At 31.7% G+C, this 27,071-nt stretch overlaps 6 protein-coding genes and 1 long non-coding RNA gene across 13 annotated transcripts; 5 read left to right on the top strand and 2 right to left on the bottom strand.

The window, feature by feature from the left end:
- Position 1: 1 nt before the first annotated feature.
- LOC111426203 (phospholipase A2) lies at positions 2-7,047 on the bottom strand. 2 transcript variants are annotated; one of them, XM_071195883.1, is made up of 3 exons: positions 6,975-7,047; positions 1,499-1,713; positions 2-404 (listed from the first exon to the last, which is right to left on the bottom strand). In XM_071195883.1, the coding sequence occupies exons 1-3, from the start codon at positions 6,989-6,991 to the stop codon at positions 79-81; spliced, it is 558 nt and encodes a 185-aa protein (XP_071051984.1). In that variant the 5' UTR covers positions 6,992-7,047; the 3' UTR covers positions 2-78. The 2 variants fall into 2 exon arrangements, with proteins under 2 accessions (XP_071051984.1, XP_022916393.2); XM_023060625.2 differs by lacking the exon at positions 6,975-7,047 and adding an exon at positions 3,017-3,291.
- On the top strand, positions 359-1,467 carry LOC111426204 (platelet-activating factor acetylhydrolase IB subunit alpha1-like). Its single transcript, XM_023060627.2, has 3 exons — positions 359-449; positions 500-832; positions 972-1,467. Exons 2-3 carry the CDS (start codon positions 615-617, stop codon positions 1,432-1,434), a joined length of 681 nt encoding a protein of 226 aa, XP_022916395.1. The 5' UTR covers positions 359-449; positions 500-614; the 3' UTR covers positions 1,435-1,467.
- LOC139429767 (uncharacterized) lies at positions 4,026-5,147 on the top strand. 2 transcript variants are annotated; one of them, XM_071195877.1, is made up of 2 exons: positions 4,026-4,136; positions 4,204-5,147. In XM_071195877.1, exons 1-2 carry the CDS (start codon positions 4,026-4,028, stop codon positions 5,101-5,103), a joined length of 1,011 nt encoding a protein of 336 aa, XP_071051978.1. In that variant the 3' UTR covers positions 5,104-5,147. The 2 variants fall into 2 exon arrangements, with proteins under 2 accessions (XP_071051978.1, XP_071051977.1); XM_071195876.1 differs by having other exon boundaries at positions 4,183-5,147.
- LOC111426195 (tRNA methyltransferase 1) lies at positions 5,149-7,413 on the top strand. 2 transcript variants are annotated; one of them, XM_023060596.2, is made up of 5 exons: positions 5,149-5,378; positions 5,430-5,738; positions 6,142-6,882; positions 6,932-7,237; positions 7,298-7,413. In XM_023060596.2, the coding sequence occupies exons 1-5, from the start codon at positions 5,203-5,205 to the stop codon at positions 7,374-7,376; spliced, it is 1,611 nt and encodes a 536-aa protein (XP_022916364.2). In that variant the 5' UTR covers positions 5,149-5,202; the 3' UTR covers positions 7,377-7,413. The 2 variants fall into 2 exon arrangements, with proteins under 2 accessions (XP_022916364.2, XP_022916368.2); XM_023060600.2 differs by lacking the exon at positions 5,430-5,738.
- A 288-nt stretch (positions 7,414-7,701) lies between these two features.
- LOC111426193 (eukaryotic translation release factor 3) lies at positions 7,702-10,690 on the top strand. Its single transcript, XM_023060592.2, has 7 exons — positions 7,702-8,061; positions 8,468-8,878; positions 8,932-9,077; positions 9,132-9,608; positions 9,669-9,932; positions 9,988-10,156; positions 10,207-10,690. Exons 1-7 carry the CDS (start codon positions 7,827-7,829, stop codon positions 10,248-10,250), a joined length of 1,746 nt encoding a protein of 581 aa, XP_022916360.1. The 5' UTR covers positions 7,702-7,826; the 3' UTR covers positions 10,251-10,690.
- A 3,315-nt stretch (positions 10,691-14,005) lies between these two features.
- On the top strand, positions 14,006-27,071 carry LOC111426205 (basic helix-loop-helix family member dimmed). 2 transcript variants are annotated; one of them, XM_023060628.2, is made up of 5 exons: positions 14,006-14,211; positions 19,903-19,965; positions 24,229-24,414; positions 24,729-25,011; positions 25,068-27,071. In XM_023060628.2, the coding sequence occupies exons 3-5, from the start codon at positions 24,264-24,266 to the stop codon at positions 25,201-25,203; spliced, it is 570 nt and encodes a 189-aa protein (XP_022916396.1). In that variant the 5' UTR covers positions 14,006-14,211; positions 19,903-19,965; positions 24,229-24,263; the 3' UTR covers positions 25,204-27,071. The 2 variants fall into 2 exon arrangements, with proteins under 2 accessions (XP_022916396.1, XP_071051990.1); XM_071195889.1 differs by lacking the exon at positions 14,006-14,211 and adding an exon at positions 19,277-19,403.
- On the bottom strand, positions 15,115-16,373 carry LOC111426212 (uncharacterized). 3 transcript variants are annotated; one of them, XR_011640355.1, is made up of 3 exons: positions 16,062-16,373; positions 15,916-15,997; positions 15,115-15,213 (listed from the first exon to the last, which is right to left on the bottom strand). It is a non-coding gene; the product is annotated as an uncharacterized lncRNA (long non-coding RNA). The 3 variants fall into 3 exon arrangements; XR_011640354.1 differs by having other exon boundaries at positions 15,115-15,394; positions 16,062-16,372; XR_002707799.2 differs by lacking the exon at positions 15,115-15,213 and adding an exon at positions 15,680-15,821 and having other exon boundaries at positions 16,062-16,371.

Below are 27,071 nucleotides of genomic sequence, written 5' to 3'. Positions count from 1 at the left end.
ATTTCACCAAAAAAAATTTTATTTAATATTTACATATTTAATAAAATAAAATTAACATTAATAAATTAAGTAAATAGTTTAAAAATTATTCCTCGCCGCCCGAAATCGTTTAGGTCCATCTTTACTCTCTTCTAAGCAGGGGACTTGGATTAAATTGAAATAAACGTTTCCCATGATATGCGCCGTGGGCGAATCGCTTCTTTTCAAGCATTTATAAAGCTCATCGTCGCATTTGCAGTGACTTTTTGTGTATAAAGAGTTGTTGGTTAAATTGTAACGTTTCGTGTACGCTCTAACTTTAACTGGGCATAAATCGTGGGTTCTACAACAACGATCAACTTTGGATTCGGCCCCTAAATCGTGATAATCTTTGGCTATATCCCCAGTTCCGCACCATTTCGTGCCTAAAATTTAAAAAAAATTATTTAGATCTGTTTTTGAGTTGATTTGTAAGAGAGGTTTTGCGCGTGAGTAACTCGCTTATCTGGTCTTATTTTAGGTTAGCGGCAAACGCACAATGAATAACATCACATTCGTTCAAGTTTAACTGATGCGGAAAGCACCGAAGTGACATAAAAATATTATTTATTTATATAAAGTAACAAAAAGTGTTAATGAATAATCCTTGCGTGATTCCGACCCCTTGCGAAGATTTATCCGGCGATGGAAGGTGGATGAGTCTCCATAAGCGTTATGTGCAAGAAGCGAAATCGAGCGAACCCGAAATCGTATTTATTGGAGACTCGATTATCCATCAAATGCAATTCAGCACGTTGTGGAACGAAAAAATCAGTTCTTTGCATTGTTTGAATTTCGGGATCGGCGGAGATCGGTAAAAAAATTTTTTTTTAATATAGTAATTTCGACGTCAATTCAGAAGTTAAATTAAAAAACTACTCACTTCCTTTACGTTCGTTAAAGCTTAAATTAAACTCAAACGGCGTTTCAATCTTAATTTAATTTCTTTTTAGCGTTGAAAACGTTTTGTGGCGTTTACAAAATGGGGAGTTGGATTTTCACGTGAAATTAAAGGCGATCGTTTTGTTTGTTGGTACGAATAACACGGATTGTACCCCCCACGAAGTTTATGAGGGGATTTTGGAGATCATTAAAACGATTCGGCATAAATTGGGAAATGAAGTTGGAATTGTTTTGCCCACCATGTTACCACGCGGACAATTCCCGAATCCCTACCGAGAAAGGATGGATCACGTCAATCTATTTCTACTCGATAAATTTACAAACGACGGAAATGCTGATGATTTAACTATAAACGTTCACATCGTTAGTATTCACGAGAATATTGTTAGAAGTGACCAAACCATTTCGCATCATCTACTATACGATTATTTACATTTATCGGATTCTGGGTACTCGAAGATTTTCGAGCCGGTTTATAAAACGTTATTGAAAGTTTTAGAAAACTCTATCTAAAAAATCATTAAATAAATACTATAATTTAATTCATTACTTTTTTTATTTTTTCTAATTCAAATACCTGGTATAATCCCACTCAGCAAAGTTAAAGGATTATTAGATAAAAGCCCCCGTGCCATGTTAGGGGGTGCCACCGATGGGACGCGATCCTGCGAATTAAACGAATCTACTTGTTGACATTGCGACATTAAGGTCATCATTTCCGGAAAAGAAATCGCCACGGGTCGGGAAAATTTCGACAATTGCCCCAATGCCGTTAAAGCTTCCTCAGGTTCACTAAAAATCAAATCAAATTTATTAATAAACAATTATTTGACGTTTCAAATTTGACGTTTCAATTCTGATAATTAAAATTTGATAATAAAATTTTTGTTTTTAAATTTAGGTTGGTAATGAATTTTTAGGTTAAATGAAACGAAAAGTCATATTTTCTAAAAAAAAAAAACTTTCTAATTTTAACAGTGCGATTTTAACCTATTTATTGCGTGTTTCAACACCGCCGTGTCGTTAAACACTTAATTGCAGCCAGTATTCATTATTTAAATGTGCCAGTGAAGGATATTTTCTTTTTATTTGATGTGAAACGCGAAATCGACAACTTGGTGAAGGACGTTAATTACACGACGTCAAGTGGAATTTTAAACCGGATATGATGCGAAAATAATGTTTTTCTTTCAATAAGGAATTGATTAATCGTGTTTTTGTGTTGAAATAATTACTTAATTACGTTTCTATTTTGATAAAGTTGACATTTGACTTAAATTATGCCGGTAAAGAAGATAACTTTTTTGTTTATGTTTTGGATTAGATTCTCGCTTGGTTATAAAGTGATTTATTGATTTAATAAACTACTAATTATTAAATCAAAAAGAATCATTAAATTTAATTGTTATAAAAATATTTTAACCTAAAATCAGATTTGATTTGTCAATTTTTTTTATCCAATTTCACATCATTTTCAAATGTCAACCTAACCTAAGTCGCTTCGTTACAACCAGCATACGTTATTTAAATGTCCCAGTAAAGAATATATTCTTTTTATTTAATGTGAAACGCGAAATCGACAACTTAGTGAAGGACAACATCGGTTATTTGAGGTAAAGTGGAACTTTTTTATGTTGAAATAATTATTTTGATCAATTTTAAATAATAAAGAAGATAATTTTTTTTTGATTTTATTTAGATAATTTATTTAAAATTCTTAAAGATAAATAGAAATATGTATATATTGTTGATTATTGATATATTAATAATGATTATTATTATTAATAATATTAATTAAATAAAGTGAGTAAATTAAATTTTTATGTCAAATTTTTGTTAGCGTTGTTTTGAAACGTCAACCCAACCTAACCTAAAATAATTTCAATTTATTTTACAATTTGAAATAACTTTCAAATAAGAAAAGTCAAGGAGAACGACTTCAGAAATAAAAATTTCGCATTATGTATTTTAGGTGAAAGTTAAGTTGAAATTAAAAAATCATTATCCTTCATAAATTATTTAAAACGATTTCAATACCAACACAAGAAAAATTATAGATTTATCGATTAAAAAAAAAACAAAATTAGGTACTTACTAAACTTCCAATAATTCGCAATTTAAAAGTAACTTTCTTGGTCCTAATTCCGCAACGGCCACCGTTTGGTCGTAAAAGTACACCATCCGAAGACTATCGTTCGTAACCCGTTTTCCGCTGTATTGTTTTAAGGCGGAATCGCGCTGTTCGCGAGCGGTTTGCCCGAAACCGGCTAGCGCGGCAAAATTCGGCAAATTAAAAGAAAGTGACGGTTTTCCGTGAATACCCAGGAAAAAACACACGAGTAATGAAGCGAAAAACCGTTTTGTTCCCATTTTTATTTTTTAAATTTCCCGCGTCACAACAATCGCGGCCATCCAATTAAAATCCGATTTCGATACGAAACAAACGCTACCACGGTCGCTGTCATTATGACAGCGGCGTTATATGCTCCATCAAATGGTTATTAATTAGTAAATGAAATTAATTATTTATAGAAGGGGATGATAAATATTCAATATTTTTTTTTTTGGTAAGTTTTTTTTTTGATTTAATCACAATTATTAATTATTTTCATTTAATTTTTAATAAATTAAATTAATTAAACATTTTTTTTGACAGATGTCAAATAAAAAAATTTAAATTGGGTCAATATCTCTTCCGTACTAATTTAATATTCTTCGCAAAACTCGTCTTTAACTCATCGCCGTTTCACTCGCGGTGAAATTAGAGGAGAAAATAACCCGTTAAAACAACAATTTGTAATTTTAAATGTTAATTATTTAACGAATTAAACTAATTAGCACTTCACGCCGACACACTTTTGACTAATGCGGTACATATTTTTCAAAATTGTGGCGGGTACTTTAAATGATATTAAATTTCGCGTCTCCACGTGCGTTTAACTTGGTGGCCTTTTGAATTATTGGTAGCGACGGTTCGATTCAAAGTGGGTTACCGGTGACGATTGCGAAGTAAACGGGGGAAACCGGAAAAAAAAGTGGGGCTCGAATCGATAATATTGTATGAAACGTTAATTAATTTAATATTTTTAGATTTTCTTAAAGAAATGGATGATGAAGAATCCCCCCGAAATGATGAACACCCCCCGGCAGTTCCACCAGAAAACGAAGAAGTCATATTAAGAGAAATCGAAGAATTATTACTCGACGACATCCAAGTAATTATTTAATCTAATCAATTAATTTATTTTTTTTTGTTTAAAGGAACATTTTGAAACTAACCAGGCGAATAAAGACAACAACGATGATAGCGCCGATGAGAGACTCGGAGAATCTTACGAACGAGCCAACGAACGCTTAACATTCCCAAGAAAATACAAAATGAAATTCCCTTATACCAAAACATCAATAATTTCATCGATTTCATGCAGTGGAGAACTATCTAAAAGCACAAACCAAAAATCCGTGATAAAAAGGCGCATTTATATCACATCGTGTCACGTTAAAGAGCAATGTAACAAAAAATTGAGTTTGGTTTCGTTAGAACCCCATTTATCACCGATCGCTAAAGGAAAAATCGAACTAAAAGAAACAAATTGTGGTCTTTTACTAACGTTTTACGATGAAGATGATTTTAATAAAATGCTCCGAATGAGTTTGTCGAAAATTTTTAACACCCCAATCGCCGTTTGGAACATCCCGCACATTAATTCGAGAGTAAATAACACAATAATCATTCGTGATATCCCCTGGTGTGTTAAAACCAAAGAAATCGAGGATGTTTTAAACGTTTATGGAGTTTGTCCTTTATATTCGACGAGAAATGAAGATGGCTCGATTAAAGTAGTCGTTAAAAACCCATTTTCCTTAAACAAATTGTTACGGGATGGATTAAATTTTTATAATTCAATTATTTTACCGGTTTCGTTAGAACCATCACCGAATCCCGACATCATCCAATGTTATAGGTGCCAAAGATTTTGGCACACAGCCCAATTTTGCCCGTTTAGCGAACGTTGTGTGAGATGTGGTGATAAACACGATTTCCGTATGTGCACGAGAGATAGAAATGACCCAAATTGTTGCTTGTGCGGTGACGCGCATCACGCAGCCTATAAATATTGCCCGGTGAGGATACAACATCTCAATACAGTCCAAGTGGATGTTAATTTAGAACGAGAATGATGTTTATTTTGAGGTTATAAATAAATTATTTTGTAAACAACAAATTGTCATTTCACTTAGCGCCATCTACCACGTCATACTACATAACCTAAAAATTCGATGCGACACATTTTCATAACACGCCAAGTAAAAGTGAATTTAACCCGATTTTTCGCTACCTCCGCAATGAGTCGCGAAAAAGAAACGATCCAAACAATAACCGAAGGAAAAGCTAGCGTAAAAACGAGCGGAAAAGTTTTTTACAACCCCGTACAAGAATTTAATAGAGATTTAAGGTTGGTAGAACTGATTAAAACCCCGCGAAATTTGAATCATTTTTATTTTAGCATTGCCGTTTTAACCGCTTTCGTAAAAAATTTTAAAACTGGGAAAGAAAAGGCGAGAAAAAATGCTGAAATAAACGTGATTTTAAATAAATCAAATCATGATGTAGGGGTTAAAAATGAGGATGGAATCGTAATCTTAGAGGCGTTATCTGCGACGGGACTTCGCAGTATCCGCTATGCTAAAGAAATAGGGGGAATTAAAGAAATTATCGCTAATGATATCTCGCAAAAAGCCGTCGAGAGTATTAAAGAGAATATCCTTGAGAATAATGTTGCTGATTTAGTGACAGCTAGTTTTAACGATGCTACGTAATCATTAAATTATACGCAATAAATAATTTAACTAAAACTAGAACTAATACTATCTCTATAACTAACACTATGCCTAGAATTAGAATCATTCAGGTTTAGCTGTCTTTAGAGACGTGTGGCTAAACCCAAATGACTCTAGTTCTTTCTAGGTATAGTGTTAGTTCAACATAGTAACAGTGCTAGTGTAAAACTAGAACTGACACTATACCTAGAACTAGAATCATTTGGGTTTAGCCGCTATATTATTTATATTACATATTATTACTTATCTATTCTTCAAAATTATTGTACTTCTAGGTCTAGTGTTAGTTCTAGTGATAGTGCTAGTGTTAATTCTAGTTTTAGTTTAATTAACACCTTCCCTGAAAGGTTTCGTACTCAAATTAATAATTTATTTTAGGATGTTAATGTATCAACATAGAATCGATCAATTTGACGCTATCGATTTAGATCCATATGGATGCCCATCAATATTCCTCGATTCCGCCATACAATCGATTAAAAACGGTGGGATTTTATTAGTAACAGCAACAGATATGGCAGTTTTAGCGGGAAATTCTCCAGAAACTTGTTATAGTAAATATGGGTCAATATCGTTACGGATAAAATCATGCCATGAAATGGCTTTACGCATCCTTTTACAATGCATCGAATCCCATGCAAATCGTTACGGAAAATACACTGAGCCCCTTTTATCAATTTCGGCTGATTTTTACGTCCGCGTTTTTGTTCGTGTTTTCGAATCGGCCCATAAATGTAAATACACTCTTAGTAAGTTATCAACGGTGTATCATTGCGGTGGGTGTGGATCTTTCGAGTTACAACCGTTGGGGGTAATTCGAAAAAATGAAAAAAATGGGCAAGATAAGTTTTGTTTACCGACTTGGGGAGGTGTTGGTGAGAAATGTGTGCATTGTGGGCATAGTTATCACGTTGGAGGTCCAATTTGGTCGGCTCCAATCCATGATAAAAATTTTGTGCGGTTAGTTTTGGATAATGCCCCAAATGAATTGGGGACTTATAAAAGAATTAAAGGGATTTTATCGGTTGTTCTTGAAGAATTAGATGATCCTTTGTATTATACTTTAGATAAATTAGCGGGGACTTTGCACGTTGAGGTGCCCCCCATGTTGACAGTTCGGTAAGAAAATTTAATGAAATTAATTAATTAATTACATTAAAATTTTTAGTTCAGCTATTTTAAACGCTGGATTTAAAGTATCTTATACTCACGGAAATAAATATTCCATCAAAACGGACGCCCCCGGAAAAGTAATTTGGGATATTATGCGGTGTTGGGTTAAATCACATCCTGTGAGCCAAAAAAGATTAACTCCTGGTACTCCCGTTGAAGTTATTCTGAGGGAAAAACCCGAAAAAGATTATTCATTCGAAATCCATTCCGAGGCAAACCCGGAATCGAAAAAATTGGGTTTGGTCAGGTACCAAGTGAATCCAACACCATTTTGGGGACCTGGAACAAGAGCAACCGCAATGTAAGCGTAAAAAATAAAATAATAATATCATTTTTTATTTAAATTTGTTATCATTTTAAGGGTTTGTGATGAAAAAACGAATAAAAGTAAGAAAAACCAAAATAAACGGAAAAGAGAACCGTCCGAAGAGAAATTATAATGTAATAAGCATTAAAAATAAATTTATTTTTGATTAATTGATTAAAAATGTTTAATATTTACAAATATTTGTGATTCATTTAAGATAAAAATGTTTTGAGTTTTGATTTAAAATTTGAATTCCCCGCGTAACCCCAACTTCCGGTTCACAAAAATTTTATCATTTTCTTAGAAGATTTAATTAATTTTTTGGTTATATTCAATTAATTGAGGTGTATTCTTGTTAAAAATAAATTAATTTTAATTGTAGGATGTTTTAAATATATGGAAAAATTAAAAATCCGAGATATTCCGAATGACATTCGCGGCGGCGCCATTATCGCAACAGTAGTTCCGGAAACGCACGCAAGCACGCACGCGTCACGAACGAAACCCAGAGTAAAACGGGCCGCAGCTGTGTCGGTTTTATTTTGAAATTTTCGCCGGTTTTGCAAAGCGATCGCGTGCAAAAATGTCTAACAATACAGCCCCCGATAATTGGGAGACCCAAGCGGACGCCCAATCTGTCGAAACCTCACCGACGAAACAACTCGCGGACGTCACACCGAAGTTCTCCACGTTGAACGTCAATGCCGTTGAATTTGTGCCTTCTTTTTGCAAGAACATCGGCGTCGAACAAAGCTCGAGCCCCCAGGATAACTCCCCAACCGAAGACGCCTCACCAGAACATTGTCCCGTCATAAACGGTATGAAATCTTTTTTTGCGACACCACCTTTTTTTTCCAAGTGCTCCCGGTCACGTTGACATTTGGAATGTTTTGAGGTTATGTTTGACCGTATTGCGGTTGTTTTAGCATATTGACACTTGTGTCTTTGTTAAATTTATTTAAAAATAATTTTTTTAAATTTATTATTTAAAAAAATCATCTCAAATATCAACGAATTATTGTAATAAAAAAATCGTTTTTATTTATAAAAGAAAATTGCATGAATTAAAAGAAAATTTTGTTTAAGACATAACCTAACTTTTCCCCCTTCTCCCAAACACCAGGTACAAAACATTTAATCCACTGAAATCCAGTTAAAACCAGTTTTTACCTTTCTTCTTATTCTCTTAAATTGTTATTTAAGATTAAAATGATTTTTGTTTAGGTTCAAATACAGATCTGACGGAACAGGTAGACGTTCGAGAGCCACCTCCCGTGCCCCCGGCAGACGGGGGCGATACATCGCCGGGAGACGGTGGGACTTGGGAGGATGTGGCCGAAGACAACGAGGTTTTAACACCTGAAGGTGACGAGGATGAACCATCATCAGAAGAAGCCCCGAAAATAATCAAGAAAAAAATCGCAAAAGCCGAAGAAGCGGCTAAAAATAAAAAGGAACACGTAAACGTTGTGTTTATCGGGCACGTAGATGCCGGAAAATCAACTATCGGCGGACAAATTATGTCCTTAACGGGAATGGTTGATAAAAGAACGTTGGAGAAGTACGAAAGGGAGGCGCGGGAGAAAAGTAGGGAATCTTGGTATTTATCGTGGGCTCTAGATACAAATCAAGAAGGTAAAAAGTTGTGTTGGTATGGTAAAAAAGGAGTAATTTTATTTTTGTGTTAGAAAGGGATAAAGGAAAAACTGTAGAAGTAGGTAGAGCATATTTTGAGACTGAGAAAAAGCATTTTACTATATTAGACGCACCCGGACATAAAAGTTTTGTTCCGAATATGATTGGGGGGGCCGCCCAAGCAGATTTAGCCGTTTTAGTAAGTTTAATTCATTTTTATTTTATATAAATTAATTTTTATTCATGTTTTTAGGTAATTTCAGCAAGGAAAGGTGAATTTGAAACCGGTTTTGATCGAGGGGGGCAAACTCGAGAACACGCAATGTTGGCAAAAACAGCGGGGGTCAAACACTTGGTGGTTTTGGTGAATAAAATGGATGATCCAACGGTGAATTGGGACGAAACCCGTTATAACGAATGCCGTGATAAGATCATGCCCTATTTAAAAAAATTAGGATTCAATCCGGCCAAGGATTTAACGTTTCTCCCATGTTCAGGTTTAACGGGGTTAGGTTTACGCGAACAAATTGATGAAACGATTTGCCCGTGGTATCGAGGATCTGCTTTTATACCGTTCATCGATAATTTACCCTCACTCAATCGTAAATGTGATGGCCCTTTTATAATGCCCATTGTAGATAAGTACAAGGATATGGGGACGGTCGTTATGGGAAAAGTTGAAAGTGGCGAGTGTCGGAAAGGAACTAATTTAGTAATTATGCCTAATAGGGTAATAAAAATAAAATTAAATTAAATCCTAATACAAGTAATTAATTAAAAATATTTGTAGACTTCAGTGACGGTGGATCAACTTTGGTCGGATGACGATGAAGTCCAGCATGTGGTGCCTGGTGAAAACGTGAAAGTAAAGGTAAAAGGGGTTGAGGAGGAAGATGTTAGTCCTGGTTTCGTTCTTTGCGATGCAGCGCATCCAATTCGAGTGGGGCGAATTTTTGACGCGCAAGTTGTGATTCTCGAACACAAATCAATTATTTGTGCGGGGTACAGCGCTGTCATGCATATTCATTGTGCCGCCGAAGAGGTTACCGTTAAAGTAAGCTAATTTGTGAATCAAACCCTATAATAATTAATTATTACAAAAATTTTAGGCCTTAATCTGTTTAGTCGATAAGAAAACTGGCGAAAAAAGCAAGACCCGACCGAGGTTCGTTAAACAAGACCAAGTAGCAATCATGAGAATAGAATGTGCGGGAGTAATTTGTTTGGAAGTATTCAAACTGTTTCCTCAAATGGGAAGGTTTACGCTGCGAGATGAAAGTAAATCGATTAAAAATTGAAAAAACTAAATTAATGATACATTTTTTTAGATAAAACGATTGCCATTGGGAAAGTTTTAAAAGTTGTGGAATAGTTTTGTTGATAAGGACAAAGATAGACATATTAGGATGTAAGATACTCTATTAAAAAAAAAAAAAAGAAAAAAAATGAGAATATAAAAAGTTTTAAAAATCGCAAAAGCAACGCAAAACGAAATTTAAAAAAATGTGTACGAATGAAGACTATGTTGGATGAGATTTTTTTCTTTGATTTATTATTTGAGGTGCTGAGGGGGATCCAGACAGGCTTAATAAGAATATCCTTTTTTGTACAGTTAGTTAATTTTTATTTTAATTTCTCAAAGTATAATCAAAATATTTGGTGTAGAGGATCTTTTTTCGTTTCAGATTGTTACTTATTTTTTTTTTTGTCATCTTCATTAATAATTAAAAAAAAATGTATAATTATACGAAATAATTGTAAAATTTGTACTGCCGCTTTTTATTTATTGATAAAAAGAATAAGTACGTTAAATATTTTTTTTATTTTATTTTTAATGTGCCGTTGTAAATAAAAAGTAAAACATTGTGGGAATGGGGCGCATAAACGAGGATTTTTATGGATTAAAGGGGGGGCTTTATGGAAAATTAATCCTTTCTGCGAGGCCTACGAGTCGCGCTACATGCTGCTTGAAACACGGATATAAATAATTATATATAAAGAAAAACGAATCTACGTACCTACGTTTCCGATAACACAAAAAAATAAATAAAATCCATTTTTGTACATAAGGAGCGACTAAAAATAGACAAATTAATAAAAAAATAATAAAATAAAAAGGAAATAGTAAACGAGAGAAGGAGAGCCGTCAAACTTACTTTCGACCCTTTCTCCATTAAGTTTGTATTAGTGTTTATATATAATATATGAGTAACCGAGAAATGTTGCTAACGATTTTATATATTCAATAAAATTTGAAATGATTTGATAAGAGCATTATTTTTATTAATAATTTGAAATAGAAATTATTTTAAAAAATAACCTCAAATATAATTTATTCTTTTAAATAAAATTAGGGGATTTTAGTTACTACATTTAAGTTGGTAATAAATTTTTAAAATCGTCTGTTTTTGACGTTTAATTTTTGACTGCTAAAACAATAATTATTAGTTTTAGTAAAAAAAAAATACAACAATATAACATTGAATAACAACTAAAAGTAGAACTAACACTAGATCCTAGAACTAGAATCATTTGAGTTTAGCCGTCTTAAGAGACATGCGGCATTCAATAAAAATATACAACAATCTAGCGTTGAATAACAATTAAAACTAAAAGCGTCTTTAGACGCACGGCTAAACACAAATATTTCTAGGTTTAGTTTTAGTGCAACAAAAATATACTTCAGAAAGCCTTCAAATCTTCAGAAAGGAATTAAGTTGAATTAGAATACGTTCGAAAACGTTAAAATTAAAAGAAATCTCTTTAACCTTATTTTTTGGAGTTAAGAAACGATTTATATCATAAATTGAAGATAAAAGATGCTATTTTCGATATCACATAAAAATTGCTGAGTTAATAACAAAAATTTGAAAGAAAACTTTTTAAAGAGGAATTAGGTTGAACGGGCTATGTTCGAAACGTCAAAATTGTGACTTACAGTGTACATACAGTATGCAAAATCCGTATTGGAACACCCTCCGGGTGTAAATATTACAATATTTTTGATGATTTATTTCATTAATATTTATTAGAATTGTTCTTGTTGTTTAATACAGAAAGTCAACAAAAGATGGCGCTCGCTTTTAGATTCGACCGTATTTTTCAATAACGAATTATTTTTCGCGGTTGTTAAAATTTTGAATTTATATGGTGTTTAGGTTTTACTAAATTTAAGCGAAACCTATTTCTAGCCCATATATGAAAAGGTTGAATTGAATAAAAAGTTATGATTCTCCGATTTCTAGGTTAGGTAACGAAAAAAAAGTTTTTCATTAAATACATTTCTAAATACAGTATCCAATTACTCAATCTAATAAAATTGAACTTAAAAATGATTTAATTACCTTATTAAACTGCGCAGAGCACAAAATCACTTTTAAATAACTTGAAATCGTTTGACACATCAAAAAATAAATAAACAATCGCAACATCTATTGAAAATAATTCGAATTAATTTTAATACGTGTATTTGGTTGCATAATTTTCGAAAAATTATTTTTTTGAAATACTTTTTTAAAATTACTTATTTTACCAAGTGAAAGAAAGTTGCTAAATTAGCAAGTTATGCATAAAATTCGTTTTAACAGGCGATAAGCACGCGTGCGTCAGAGAAAATAAGTTAAGCGTTATAAACATTTCCGCGTTCAAATTGCGATATTTTTTTTCTTTGCGTTAAGTAAAAAAGTGTAGATAAAGTTGAAACCTGTTATCGTTAATTACATCGCCGCATTTTAAGCGTAAATTTCTTTAAATCGTTATCGGGGTCGGAAAATCGTATAGAATCCATAAAATCCAAACTCACGACGCGTTTTATTCAATTTTACGACGTTCGAATCGAGTTAAAGTGAACGTGTTGGACATTTTAACGTTATAAACCCCGTTTTTAGGTTATGGTTATGGAAATCTTTTTTTTAAGTTAAACTCAAATTGGCGAGATTGGCGGGTTTCGGGGTAATGATTAATTTTCGAAAAAAAGATAGGTTTCCGGGGTAAATTGGAAAAACAAGTCTATCGATTTTATAGTGGGCAGGGGTGGTGACGATGACGACGTCGACGAGAAGGATGAAAAGGGGGGGCTACGCCCACGAGTACCCCCAACGTCCTGGCTAAATTGCACTAAAAATAGGCGCGTAAACTCTACCCCGGGAATCGAGGGAAGACGCGTGGGCGAAAACATTAAATATCAATGTATAAAGTATCGAAATAATGTTTGAATTAACTTGACATAAATTTTTGTGATGAACTTTACTTTCTTTTTTTTTATTTTTTATTAAACGTTTGACATTTAAATTTAGAACACACCTCTTAGTTTAAATTTGCATCCTGTTCGAATGGAAATACGCGAAGGATATAGCCTTTCTAAACGGTCAAACCGTCCTGCTCCTGGTGGTTCTATTCCTGTACGACTCGAACCGTTACTCGGCCCGACTCCAAGAGAAAGAAAGTGTTGCGTTCCGCTTTTTTTCTCTTCCACCCGAGACTTTGCAAGGCCGTCGAGAGTTATGCGAGTAGCATACAAATTAGATCAATCAGTTTCCTAATAACAACTGAAATTTAATTCATCCACATGATAACTCTACATCTATTCGAAGCAACGTAAATAAATATAGGTCAACCTGTTTTGTAAAGGTTTTATTCACTTTTTAACTTATTTTTCTTTTTTTCAACAAGAGTTCTCGTTGCAAAACCGATTTAGAAAGGCGCCCCGCAATATGATACATGCAGGAGAGTGTCGCAACCGCGACCCGGTACGTGCGGTGCAGGTGACGTTGACACGATCTAAATTATTTTAAAAAAATAACCTCAAAATTAACTGTCAAAATGACACGTCAAAATAATTTTATTAAGTTATTATTAATAAGTTTAATAACTAAGAAAATAAAAATAAATTAATTAATTTAAAATCGATTTTTTAGTTTTGATGTAATTTTATTTGAGATTCTTGATTTTTATTAATTAATTTAATTTATTTATTTATTAATCTTTTTTTATTATTTCAATGGTGGTAGTGGTGGTGTGTAGGAAGTGTGAAAAGTTGGAGGGGGGAAGCGTCGCGACGTTGAGATTATTTTAATTGCGCATGCGCCCCGGCCTACTACGAGCGCCCGATTCACCACGCTTTGACACTTCGAAACGCGCACTCAGTAGTGTAGAAACTTGCCCTCGCTCCGCATGTTTAATCGAATAAAATAAAGCGAATCCGTTTTATCCGCGAAAAAAATCAAATAATTTTATCGCGATTTTAAAAAATTTTGGTACAATTACTTCTTTTAGTGTAAAATTTAACAATTTTAAAGTTTTGTTAAGTTCACTGAGAAATCACCAAAAAAACGGTGAGTTTTTACGACTTTAATTCTTTTTAGTTTTAAGTAAAACTTCGAAAGATGAAGTGAACGTAAATTGTTTAGAGGCGGCGCGATTTTAGAAAGTAGGATGTGGACAATAGCGTAACGCTTAAAAAAGAATTTATTAATTAATTAATTAGTTCAAAAGTTTAATTGGGAATTTGAAAACTTCAATTTGTTCGCAAAATTGTAAATATTTTAGCATCTCGAAAGACCACTTCCACTCGGATTTTGTTTACGGTTTTTCCGAGAACAATCAGCTGGGTTATTATTAGCGATAAAACTCCGTGTTAAAAGAAAACAAGAAATCGGGGCTTTTTACTTTCAGAAAACACTTTTTTAACGGGTTTAAATCCAATTTAATATCGAATATATAATATATAACCTCAAAATGAAACGTCAAAAAATGACACATCGAAACAATACCTCGTTGCCATGACAACCAATACATAAATAAATAAATTAAAATTTTTAATTAATTAAAACCGAAAGAAACATCTAAAATTGATTTATTTTTAATTAAAAAATATAATTACTTAAATTAATTTTGTTAAAGACAATTTTTTTTTCGAAGTTGTTTACTCTGCAAAATCAGTTTTAACAGTTCGTAATAACCTCTGTGGCGTTTCTTCTTAAATTTATCTAATTTTACAAAGAAAAAGCGGAATTGAACCAAAAACACCATCAAAAACCGTTTTAGAACTCCCAAATTATTTATTTGAAGTGATTGATCAAATAAATTATTATTACAACGAAAATTATTGAAATTTGAATCGATTTATCAGGAAAATGTCTTAATACCACGAAAAATCATGAAAATTTAAGGAAAAATTGTGGAATATTTACGAAATATGGTTCAAATCAAATTTAATATCGATAAAATAAAATTAATAGAACTTAAAAAATTTTATTTAACAGTTGATCCTGATAATTCATATTTTTGATAGTTTATAATAACCTTAATGACATTTCTTCCTAATTTTATTTCCTCTGCAACAAATTAATCACAAAATCGCTTCATAACCTTACAAAATGATAAAACAAAGTTTTATAACTAATTTTTTTAGTAATTAAAAAATAATTTAGGTTAAATAAATATAATTTTATCGTTTAATTTAATTATTACATTTCCTCCCATTCTTTATTAAATCACACTCAGACGCGACGTTTACTAAAAAATTAAATAAATAAAACTTAATAAAACCCTAAAAACTCTCGGTAATAAGCAATAAATTAAACAAAAAAAAACCTTTGTTTGGTTCTTTTTAGCGATTTATAACCCTGGTTTATTGTTGGGACGTTAAAAAATTATTAATTTTTACGGTTTCGCGATAACGTCTTTATAAACGCAACCAACAGAAATCTCTCAGTATTTAAGTTGTATTATAGAATTTTTAAGGCAAAATCGATCGTATCGAAACAAAATAAAACGTGTTGATATTTAAACAAGAAGGAAATCGTTTCAAGGTTATTTTATTTCTTCGACGATAATTTCAAACGGTCTCGCGACTCAATGTCTTAGCGCACCCACGAAACGCGCGCCACTGTACCGGCCCCGATACAGTTATGTCGCTCGACAAGAATTCAAAACCGCGCGTCTAGAAACGTGAAGGTTAAACTAAAAAGCCTCAAGGATAACCGACGAAACTAGAGAACCAAAAAATTCGTTTTATTAAAACTAAGCTTACTTACCGTTATTGAGGTTATATTGCTTTGTTTACATTTGCATCCATTTCTTTCTTCTCTCATTTTAAATCAAATTCATTTATCACAACTAAAAAAAGTAATTAATAAAACGAACATTATAATATAAATAATTAAATAAAGTCATTTCTTACCAATAAAATTTAACACGAAATTCTTTTATTTGACGTTTAATTTTTTTGACAGCTAACACGATTTGATTTGTTTAAATTAAACGGCTTGATTCTATTGAAATTATAATGAAATTTATATCGAAATTGTATCGAATGCGGTCGGTTATTGCATAATCCGGTTATTGTTCGTAGTTGGTGAAAGTTAAAAGATTGCAGAATCGGGTTCAGATGAATAAAGAAACGCGGAAATTACTCGCTGGTTTTGATGTCGTCCTGATTTTATTTTAAAAACCTTTTTAAAAATAAATCTAAAAAGTAAAATAAAGAAAAGAGAGCGGTTTCGTAAAAAAAAAGAATATAACTTATCGTAAAGATTTTAAGTGTTGATTTGAAAATTGTATTGATTAAAATAAAATAAAACGTGTTTAAGAAGGCCACAGCGTTTTGTGTTGATTATCTTGAGGTTGGAATCTTTGTAGATAATTTTTCTTTTTTATAGACGTGATCGTTCAAAATCTAATAGATAAAAAAATGTTTCGGTATTAAAAGAAGAATTGGGACATCAAAACACGTTTTATTTAAAAGATGCTTGGGTTGGTAAAAAGAAATAAGGCCACTAAAAGAATCAGCAGAAAAAATGTTTTGTTGTTGTAGGTTATGTTTGTTTTAATTCTTCAACTTTATTTTCTTTGTCATCTTCTGTTATAATAATTATTAATAATAATTAATAGTTAATCCTTACCTTGTAAATTAATTAAATTAAAAAAAAAAGATTTAGGTTAGTTTACTTTGACATTTTATTTTGACAGCGGAATGTTTCCATTTAATCTTTTTTTATGTTTCGATTGACAACTTTTTTTATTTTTTATTAAAATTTGTAAAATTAAAACGGATTAATTAAAATAAAGCACAAATCATCAAATTAAATTTTTTAATTTTCGAGATGCATCAGCTTATTAATAGCTTTTTTTTTGTTTAGTTATTTTGAAGTTGCACATTTTATCGTTGACTTTTCGATAAGTTATCGTCGTAATAACGTAAAATACTCTCTAACAATTTTTTATAATTAATTATTGAAATAAATGTAATATAATTGCGAAAGACTCTTTAAAACAAATAATAAATTTTAATTTGAAATTATTTAAACAACTGGAGTTGTTTACAAAATGGAAAAAAGAGGGCGATACGGGCGTATTTCTTTTTAATAAACCTTTTACTTTCGGATAAATATTAGTTTGATCATTTTTTTGGATCTGTTATCTTCGCTGATCGACAAGTGGCCAAGTTTATCAGAACCCATTGAGTATACTAAAATAAACGTTATAACAGATATTATTTTATACAAGGTGTAGTAAAATTTTGATTCAATCGAAAATTAGTAATTTTAGCTGTCAAATTAATCTGTCAATCTTAAAGCAATAATTAAATATAATTTATTAATTAATTCATAAAAACAGTTCTTGGAAATATTAAGAAGTCAAAATAACAAATTTCTTGGAATAATCAATATATAGTTTAAAAATATAAGAAACAAATATAACATTTCTGTGAAATTGTGTAACCGGAAGTGGTACTTTATCTGATCTTGTTCTCATTTTTAACATTTTAAGTTGAGATAAAGTAATCAAACATTGTATAAGCCTTTATAATCATGATAAACATTCAAAATTGCGAAACCAAAAATAAATTCTTCAATTGACAAGCATTAATATGGGCAACATAACCTCAAAAAACTGTTTTTATCTTTAGTAAATCGTCAAAAATTAAATTGACAGTTTTAATTTAGTGAATTTTTTAATATCAAGGTTGCCAATAAAATGAAATTTGTTAAGTGTCAAAAATTTGTAACGCTTGTTAATGAAACGGTTTTTATTTAAGAATATGCAACATAGTGATCTAATGCTAACTAGCACTGTCACTAACAATAGATCTTATAGATCGCGGTGCCCGGTAGCAATAATAACAATAAGAACATAACCTAAAATGCTTGGTAATTCATTTTCTTTATGAAATTTTAATTTTAATTGATTATAAATTTAGATAACATTCTAAAACGTTTTTTTTTATTTATTTTATGTGTTTTATCTTTGTTTTAGTTTTTTTTTCTCGTCGTAGAGATAAATTTGATTTGGGTTTAAGGGATATGATTCAAAGAAAAATCTTATTTTTGTTATTTTTTTATATCCCAAAGGGGAATTCGCATCTTACCATATCCATTTTTCCTTTTCACCACGAAAGTATATAATAATAACATTTTATAAATTTACATCTCGCACTTAATTTCAGATTAATTTCGATAACGGGTTGACTTTGAAATTGCGTTATGTCAAGGTTTCTTTTCGATAAAGATTAATTTTTTGGTTAATTCTTTTTAATTAGCTTCAATAATTATAAATTTATTTACATTTTAGTTCATTTTAGTATATACATAACATATTTTAGTATCGTAAACGAAAATTGCAACATTTTCTTCGTCGTAAAAGGCGTAATTTCGTTTAAATTTGCTAAAAAGTACAAAGTTTCTTTTCGTTTAATTTAAATTGTATTTATATGAATAAGTTATTTGTTGCTAAACCCGATTTCTGTGTAAATGTCAGATTCTCAGCTCTAATTCCAATACACGCGAGTTCGTTTCGGACTCACACTACTTTTGAGCAATAAACGCGTTCCGAAATTGCAACACCTGCTGCCCCTTACCGCCGCCGCCGCCACTGACACGAAATTGTTGTACTACATTCACCTCTCCCCGTCGAAAATCCACTTATAACGACGGCAACTTTCATTTTAAGACTCGCTTTGGTGATTTTCAACCCGAAAAAGTACAACAAAAATTTTAATAACCGTTTTATTTTCGTATAAGAATCTTTCATTCATGTATTCGAAAAAGTTTTTCTTATTTACATTTTAAGTACCACCAGATTTCTTTCGATATTCATGGGAAAAAGAGATTGGACAAGAAAATTCGCTTAATCTTATATTTTTAGATTTATTTTTATTATTATTAAATTGTTTATATTATACCTTTCGATAACAATTTTATCTCGATGCGGCGTTGATTTTAGTACAAATATTTATTTTCTTTCTGAAATGATTTAGATACACTTAAATAATCCTTTTAAATTTTTTATAGTCAAAGATACTAACTTTTAATTGACATTAGATGTTTTGACGGTTATGTCGGTAAAGTAGGGAACAGATTTAAGCGTTGTCAAAAAGTTAAAAGGATCGTTATAAAATTTTAAGATTTATATTAATTATTGATGCTTATAATCATAAAAAGGTGCTTATTTTAATTATAATACATCGACATAGATTAATTGGTTTGAAATAAGCTCCAAAATTAAAAAGAAAGAAGAAAAAATCGTAAGTTATAACCTATAATGTAACATAACCTCACTTTAAAACGTCAAATGATTTTAAATAAAAAAAAATGTTTAACAACTTTATCTCGTTTTACATATTTTTAAAACGATAACGTTGTTTCTTACACGTTGCAGTTTGCTTGCTTACAGGTTTTTTCCGTAATTATTATCGTAAAAGTGAATATTTTAAGTGTTTTTTTAAACTATTTTGCGTTACCCCTTTCGTTAATAATCGCGTAATATTTTCATTAAGGGTTTTATTGATTTTTTATTAAGTTAAATAAAAGGTTGCTAAAGCAATTGACCCCGTAGACGAAGACGAATCGAATTATTTCTGGACTATATCGATGTTTTATGTAATTATTTTTGTATTTAAAAAAGATCTTGATGTCAATTCCTATCTATTTATTTAATAACTAAAAATAGACGATAAGTACAAGGGGATTCACTTTTTTAAATTAGTTTAATTCGATCTAAATGTAAATTTTTTTTAATTTCAGGTCTCAATCAATAATGACGATAAAATTCTAATCAAGAAGAAATCTCGAAGTCGCATCAAAAAGGTAAGATATTTAAGTAATTTAATGAATAGATACGTAGTTTAAAATTAAAGAAAAAAACTAGTTCGCATCATCGTCGTCGCATTATCATTTGCTAAAATTTCAAGGTTACTTCTCTCATCGTTGGCATAATATTAATATGTTTTAATTTTATCTAATCGTCAAGCGGGTCGTATTTTTTGAGAAACCAGATAACGTTTTTCATAAATAACAATAATAAAGTAATTCCTTTAATTCCTAATTTGCCACTAAATATGAATTTGTTTATCTTTTATAAATGACGTTTAAACGAAACGTCACTTTGACATTTAACATAACCTATAAAAATTTATTAAATTTTTTCGATCTAATCGCTAAACCCGAAAATAATTTATTTACAGTTAGTTTAAGAGGCGAATAAGTAGTCGTTGTGACCCAGTTTCTTTCTTTTCTTTTTTTATTTCGCTACGTTAATATCGTTTCGTTCTTGAGAATAACGGAGACCAACGCGGCTTCGTTAAAAAAAGAAAAAATAACCAGTTTCGGCTCTTTCATCAATGTACCGCTATAAAACTCTTCTCTTACTGTTAAAGAATCGAAAACTTTATTTTTAAGTATTCGATATTTTAATATTAATACACTACAATAATAGAAAATGAAAATAACCCGAAAGAAAAGTGGAAGTAGAAAAGAAATTGGGGTGGCAAATTTGAAATGGGGTGGAAATTCCATCCTCGTATTATTGCCAAGGCGTTACACCTTTAGCATATTCAGCAAGAGTATGAAGAGACGTCGACGCGTATTGTGCTGGTTGCTCGCGATGAACGTCGAATGAATTTTAAAATCCAAATAAAGTTACAACAGTTCTAAAAAAAGGCGTTTTTATTTTTTTTTTGTGCTTTTCGTCGAGTACTTTTTTATTATTTATATCCAACCCAACTGGTTTTATTCATAAAAGACTTCTCAGTACTTTATTTGGGATTAAATATTTTGCAGCTAAATTGGATCCTGCTGGGAGGGAGAGCTAATTATTTCGTGTTCGACCTCGGCGATTTAAATCGAAATCGTTTCTTATAAATTTTGGTAAAGACACTTTAAGAATCACTTTTAAGAAGATATTTATTTTTAAAGAAGAAATTTAGGCAACGTAAGGTGAAAGGATGTTGAGATTATATTGTTTAATAATCAGTTATTTAAATTAAAACAGCAAATTAGCCACTAAATCCCTTCACTAACAATAAGGAAATAATACGATTGGAGGAAGCAACTTCAATCATCTTGTATCTAATAATCCTATCACATATACAAATTGAGTATTTTAGTGGTAAAATAGAAATTTCAACAGTTTAAATCCGAACTTCCGTGAATACAATTTTCGATTAACACCATAAAATTGTGAGTCAAGCTAAATAAGGATTGAAAGAACCTGAAAAAGTCTTTTATAATTTTTCGGCCCGTTTTCTCGGAGAAGCAGGAGATAATTAAAGCGCCGCAGGATTGTAAACATCCTTATGGGTCGCCGGGAATCCTGAAAATCCGGGCGGTGTTCCGGACGAGGGCGCTGAGAGGAAATCACGACATCGTTTTACTGGGGTGTCTAATAACAAAGCGTCCCGGATCGCAAGTCAACAAGTGGCCCCCACGTAGACGTCCGTCGTCGACGTCGTTTGACGCCGCCTCGGCGCCGCACATTCGATTTGGGGGCGTCGATCCGATCTCTTCCGGTCCGTTTAGTGCAAACGTTACGTAAAAATATTACTAACAATCATTTGAAAACATCAAATTTTCTAAATAAAATAATGATTTATTGAATGGAATTAATTTGATTTATATAGATTTATATATTATATAGATTTATATATTATAATGCATAAATGTTGTAAGAGAAAAACGGTAATTTTAAAACGCATTAATAAATAAATGACCTTGTCCGTGAAAAATAACATAAAAAAACTCAATCCGACACGAAGTTTCATTGAAAAAGAACGGGAGGGGACCCGATTTACCATGGATTACGTTGTAATTCGTAATACATACGTAAAGCAGGTACCGAGAGTTTTTTTTTGTTCGTTATTATTTATTATCGAAGCTCCGTGACGTTGTAAGCATTGTTTGCGAACGAATTACGACCATTTTACTGTTACGTTTAACATAAAATACAAATTACCTTTTATATTAATTATTCCATTTATTAAACTATTCGCAACGAATTATTTAATTTGTGCCCTTATTAATTAGTTTATATGTTAATTTGGATTCATTTTGAAATGATTTGTTTAGTTTAGTTGGAATAGAAAAAAGTAGTTAAAAATTGAAAATCGTCCGACCGTGGAATGTCCTTTCGCGAATGTTACCTCGTAGCGAACGTTTCGCTTTCACTCCTTTCTACCTATAAGACCGGTTCGTTCGTAACGCAACAAAACGCGTCTAAAAAACCAAAACCGTTTCGATCCGAAATCAAATATATTAATAAATAAATAAAAAAGGGGAAAAACCTTTTTAGAAACGTGCGTAATCCTCGGTCGTTTTCGATTATTTATTTAACGCGGGCTAATTTAACTATTCCGATACAGGCGCCTTCGTTCGTCGAACTCGTTTCGCATACAAATTTATTTCACTATGTTGGTTGGGTTATCGATTCAACAAAATTAACAGCTACGTAACTTGCCTTAAAGTTTAAAGTTATTATATATAAAGTGTTTCAAAAGTTATTTATAATGAAATTATAGCAAAAGTCGTTCACTACAGGTTTCGGTCTTCAAGACCTTCTTCAATCACAGACATCAAACTTTACATTTATATGTCTTGGTAAAGATACAAAGTTGTTGATAAAGAGACATTTATCCTTAAACCGTCGAGGTCTCTTACGGGCGAGGAGCTAGGTTTGATATATCTCAAAACAAAATCGTTTGCAAGATTCTAGCGCCTTGCCCGCAAGCGACCTCGGCGATTTGAGGTGAAATCGTTCGTTATGTTAGAGATTTCGTATTGATATATCAAATCTAGCGCCTCGCCCGCAAGCAACCTCGGCGATTTGAGATGCAATCGTTCGTTATATTAGAGATTTCGTATTGATATATCAAATGTAGTGCCTCGCCCGCAAGCAACCTCGGTGATTTGAGGCAAAATCATTTCTGATATATATCTTGGTAAAGATATATATATGAGGACTGTATCATCTTTATAGAAGACTGACTGCTTGCAGAAAACAAGTTACCGTTGGAAGAATACTAGATACTGCTAATGAAGAACTATACATTCTTGACAGAAGAATAGATATTGCTAATGAAGGACTAAATGCTGTTGGCAGAAGACTAAACACTGCTGGCTCCTTCTGTTTATACACTTGATGTTTCCAGAAGACTAAATACTGTTAATACACTACTAAATTTGGTAATATGAGACTAAATACCTATTACAGAACACCATTTACTGGTGGCAGAAAACTAGATACTGTTAATGGAGGGCTAGATGTTGCCAGAAATCTAAATATTGCTTTCAGAAGACTAAATGTCACTGTTAAAAGATTCTACTAATAGAAGACTATATATTGATTATGGCGAACTAGATACTGCTGAAAGAAGAATAGATACTATTTTCAGAAGACTATATGGTGCGTATGGAAGACTAGATATTGTTAATGGAAAACTAAATATTTCTTAAAGAACCCAATACTGATTATAAACGTTTAGGTACTACCGGCCTAAGTCTAAATATCGTTGGGAAAAATCATGAAATCGATTAATTGAAGTTTAGACATTACAATAGTACGTAATAGAAAACGATAGATGGCACTACCGCAAACTTCAATATACATAAAGCGTTAGCTTATTTAATTGAAATTACAAAAAAACAGGTTAATGTAAATACAATTAATTTTGGGAAATGAAAAAATAAATTTTTAAGATTTTAATGAACACACTGTTTGCGTTTTAATAATTTCGAATTAATTCGAAATAGGAAAAACCGGATTTTCGCTCTCTGTTCTTTAAGTAAGCACCGATCGGCGGGAATGCGCCTCGACCATATACTTTTACTTCGGTCCGGGGCATTTCAAAGGTCGATATTGCTTTCTAAATATTTTTCTTTCATCTCGAAACGAGTGAGGGAGCCGCCGCGGAGGTCGTACGATTGCCGCCGCCACCGTTTCTTCAACCTATCGGAATTATTTTCGCCCCCTTACAATTTCATTCCCTCCGATGCACTTTTTATCAACTTTATCCATTATTAAATTTCCTTCTAACTACACGGAGATTAACAAAAAAATTCTTTTTTTATGCTATATAGAGAGAAAGAAAAGTCGTTGTGTACGATTTTTTGCAATGAGGTCCTTGGAGATGTCTGCCCCATGGCACGAAGAGGACGAAGACGTAGAAGTGGACGACGTAGAAATGCGCAAGGACCGTGACGAAATGAGTGAAACGAGTAGCGATGAAGCCACCGGCAGAAAAATCGCTAGAAGGAAAAATGGTGGTGAGTTCTTAATCTCGAAGGGGATTATTTTGTTATTATCCTCAACCCCTTTTGTCTCCTATATAATTTAGCTCAATTTATATTAATTATTGTTTGTTAACGCTAATAATCGGGTTGTTTTGGATTAAAGTGGTAATTTGTCCCCTTCCGAGAAGAGTTTTAATGTAATCCGAACGTAATCCGAAACTCCTAATTGAATAACTTCGGAAAACGGAAAGCTTTGAAATTAACCTGAGTTACCGAATGATACTTAAAACTTTCTTCCACGCATTAAAGGTGTTTTATTTTAACTTTTTCCCTTTTTTTGTTAATAGGAAGCGCTTCGAGTAGTGGTGGATCAAGCGGTGGAGCTACGAGGCGTCGAAAAACTTGTATAAGCGCCCGCGAAAGGAATTTGCGAAGATTAGAAAGTAATGAACGCGAAAGAATGAGGATGCACTCTTTAAATGATGCATTCGAGCAACTTAGAGAAGTTATACCTCACATCAAAATGGAAAGAAAATTATCCAAAATTGAAACGTTAACCTTAGCTAAAAATTACATCATGGCTTTAACGAACGTTATTTGCGAAATGAGAGGAGAAGAAAAGCATTACACGTAATAATATAAATAAAATAAATCTATGTGTTAATGAGAATTTTTTATTGATTTAGATTCCAAGATGTCGAAGAAGATGCCGTGGATCTTGAAACGTCGAATAGCGAAGATGCTGTTAGGGAGCAGAATAATAATTCGATGTTTCAACAAAACTTAGAATCGGCGCAAGAAAAATTAATGAACAGCCGTTAATTATAAAAATGAATGTAATTAAAAGAATGTGGTGATTCGCTTGCCTTTGCTCTGTATGGTTAGCTTATATTAAGTTGACGCAAAGTGAAAAAGACCGATTTTAACCCCAAAAATATAAAAATTACCGAGTACTTTAAAAAAATGCAGCTAATTGCCATTTATTTCGAAAAAAAGTACTTAATACCGGGAATTTCATATAACTCGCAATATATAAATGCAGTAACCATAGTTATGAAACTACTATGTTCTTGTACTGTCCCACATAAAATGCAACATAGCTTAATAGTACAAGCATTGGTAGTTTTGCAAAGGAAAAGTTTTGCTTGGAAAAGGTGATAACTTTGAGTTTCCGCCATAAGAAACGCACAGCTAAACCCGAATGTTTCTGGTTCTAGGTCTAGTGTTAGTTCTAGTTTTAATCCTTATGCAGCGCTAGACCAAGAACTAGAATCATTTGGGCTTAGCCGTACGTCTCTTAAGACGGCTAAACCCGAATGATTGCATTTTATGTGAGACAAAGAAGTAGGTACGCCATGGTTTCTATGGAAATATATTTTTGTATATTGCATCTTAAGTGAAATTCACTGTATAATGACGATTATTAAGTTATCTCTCTTATTTGTCCTCTTAAGTTAATATTAAAACATAAAAATTAGTTTTATAGGCGTAGATAAAAAATTATGTACATAAAAGAAATTAACTATGTAATAAGCGTTAGAACCAGCGAATGTGATTTTTTGTGCTTCCGTCTTAATCAAAATCAAGTTAATTTTGGCCTCAACATTAAAAATTATTTCATTTGGGGATATCACCAAAGATATTATGTAGAATAATTATTTTTAATTAATTGAAAAATGTACTTGGATTAATGAACGTACCCAATCTGTTTCTGTCAAATAAACGTCACTGTCAGTGTCACTTAATGTAAGTACATGATTCAATTTATATTCTATATTTTATCTTCGATGCTTTATATTGTGTAAATAAATCGAAATGTAAAAAAGAGGTTATATTAAAATAATGGGAATCAAGTATTAATTATTATTCGATCGGAATAGCTAACGTTGTAAATGTAGGTTATGTTTAAAAAAAAAGTTACCTTTTTGCCGTTTTTATTTCGCAAAATGAGAATAAATAGGGTAAAGATAAAACGGTTAATGCTCAATTTTAGTTTTTCGTTGATGTCTTCCTGTTTTGTGTTTAAATTAATCGTAGTAGATGCAAATAGAAATTTATAGTCGTCAAGAGCTACACATTCCATAAAAATTAACTAAAAAAAATTTTAAATTAATAAAGTAACCTGATTGTAAACAAATCAAGACTGAATATTAATCGAGTTAAAAACTCGATAAAACTAAACCGAAATGTACCTAAATGTAACGAAGAATATCGTGAGACAAAAATTGATTTTTTTTTAATAGTACTTCGAATTATTTTTTTCTACTTAATATTTTGCTGAAAATAAATTCCTTATTTTTCTAAAACGCCCAAAAATAAAGTGTTCGTTAACGAACGCTGTTATTATTAAAGATAAATGTGATATTGTAGCGGAAAGATTTTTTAGGTGAAAAAATTAAAAAAAAAAAAATAGGCAAAAAAATGTTACTTAGCCGAAATTTAATTATATTTATCATTAAATAATATATTCTCTATTTTATTATAAATGTACTATACCGATATACATATATATTATATATAAATGTATTTTATTGTAATTATTGTCTATTAAAAGCGCGGTGGGATCCGTTAAAGATCAATTACTAAAAAAAGTGTATTTAAAAAGAAATTGTAGATATCCTAAAAACGTATCAAAGAGAATTACGCGCAAAATCGACCATGAATGTGAGAAATATATATTATGTGGTATA

This window comes from Onthophagus taurus, chromosome 5, assembly GCF_036711975.1.
Source record: "Onthophagus taurus isolate NC chromosome 5, IU_Otau_3.0, whole genome shotgun sequence".
Classification (NCBI taxonomy): Eukaryota; Metazoa; Arthropoda; class Insecta; order Coleoptera; family Scarabaeidae; genus Onthophagus; species Onthophagus taurus.
This window is presented reverse-complemented; position numbering and strand designations above follow the sequence as displayed.

What these genes read in the sequence shown, in the direction of transcription:
- LOC111426203 (XM_023060625.2), bottom strand. Translation starts at nt 3,291, where the DNA reads ATGGGAACAAAACGGTTTTTCGCTTCATTACTCGTGTGTTTTTTCCTG. An exon ending in TGCGAATTATTGGAAGTTTA is followed by an intron (nt 1,714 to 3,016) that starts GTAAGTACCTAA and finishes TTTGATTTTTAG; the next exon opens with TGAACCTGAGGAAGCTTTAA. An exon ending in GCTGAGTGGGATTATACCAG is followed by an intron (nt 405 to 1,498) that starts GTATTTGAATTA and finishes TTTAAATTTTAG; the next exon opens with GCACGAAATGGTGCGGAACT.
- LOC139429767 (XM_071195876.1), top strand. Translation starts at nt 4,026, where the DNA reads ATGGATGATGAAGAATCCCCCCGAAATGATGAACACCCCCCGGCAGTT. An exon ending in TATTACTCGACGACATCCAA is followed by an intron (nt 4,137 to 4,182) that starts GTAATTATTTAA and finishes TTTTGTTTAAAG; the next exon opens with GAACATTTTGAAACTAACCA.
- LOC111426193 (XM_023060592.2), top strand. Translation starts at nt 7,827, where the DNA reads ATGTCTAACAATACAGCCCCCGATAATTGGGAGACCCAAGCGGACGCC. An exon ending in ACATTGTCCCGTCATAAACG is followed by an intron (nt 8,062 to 8,467) that starts GTATGAAATCTT and finishes ATTTTTGTTTAG; the next exon opens with GTTCAAATACAGATCTGACG. An exon ending in AAGCAGATTTAGCCGTTTTA is followed by an intron (nt 9,078 to 9,131) that starts GTAAGTTTAATT and finishes TCATGTTTTTAG; the next exon opens with GTAATTTCAGCAAGGAAAGG.
- LOC111426204 (XM_023060627.2), top strand. Translation starts at nt 615, where the DNA reads ATGAATAATCCTTGCGTGATTCCGACCCCTTGCGAAGATTTATCCGGC. An exon ending in TTCGGGATCGGCGGAGATCG is followed by an intron (nt 833 to 971) that starts GTAAAAAAATTT and finishes ATTTCTTTTTAG; the next exon opens with CGTTGAAAACGTTTTGTGGC.
- LOC111426205 (XM_023060628.2), top strand. Translation starts at nt 24,264, where the DNA reads ATGAGGTCCTTGGAGATGTCTGCCCCATGGCACGAAGAGGACGAAGAC. An exon ending in CGCTAGAAGGAAAAATGGTG is followed by an intron (nt 24,415 to 24,728) that starts GTGAGTTCTTAA and finishes TTTTGTTAATAG; the next exon opens with GAAGCGCTTCGAGTAGTGGT. An exon ending in GGAGAAGAAAAGCATTACAC is followed by an intron (nt 25,012 to 25,067) that starts GTAATAATATAA and finishes TTATTGATTTAG; the next exon opens with ATTCCAAGATGTCGAAGAAG.
- LOC111426195 (XM_023060596.2), top strand. Translation starts at nt 5,203, where the DNA reads ATGCGACACATTTTCATAACACGCCAAGTAAAAGTGAATTTAACCCGA. An exon ending in GCTAGTTTTAACGATGCTAC is followed by an intron (nt 5,739 to 6,141) that starts GTAATCATTAAA and finishes AATTTATTTTAG; the next exon opens with GATGTTAATGTATCAACATA. An exon ending in GGAACAAGAGCAACCGCAAT is followed by an intron (nt 7,238 to 7,297) that starts GTAAGCGTAAAA and finishes TATCATTTTAAG; the next exon opens with GGTTTGTGATGAAAAAACGA.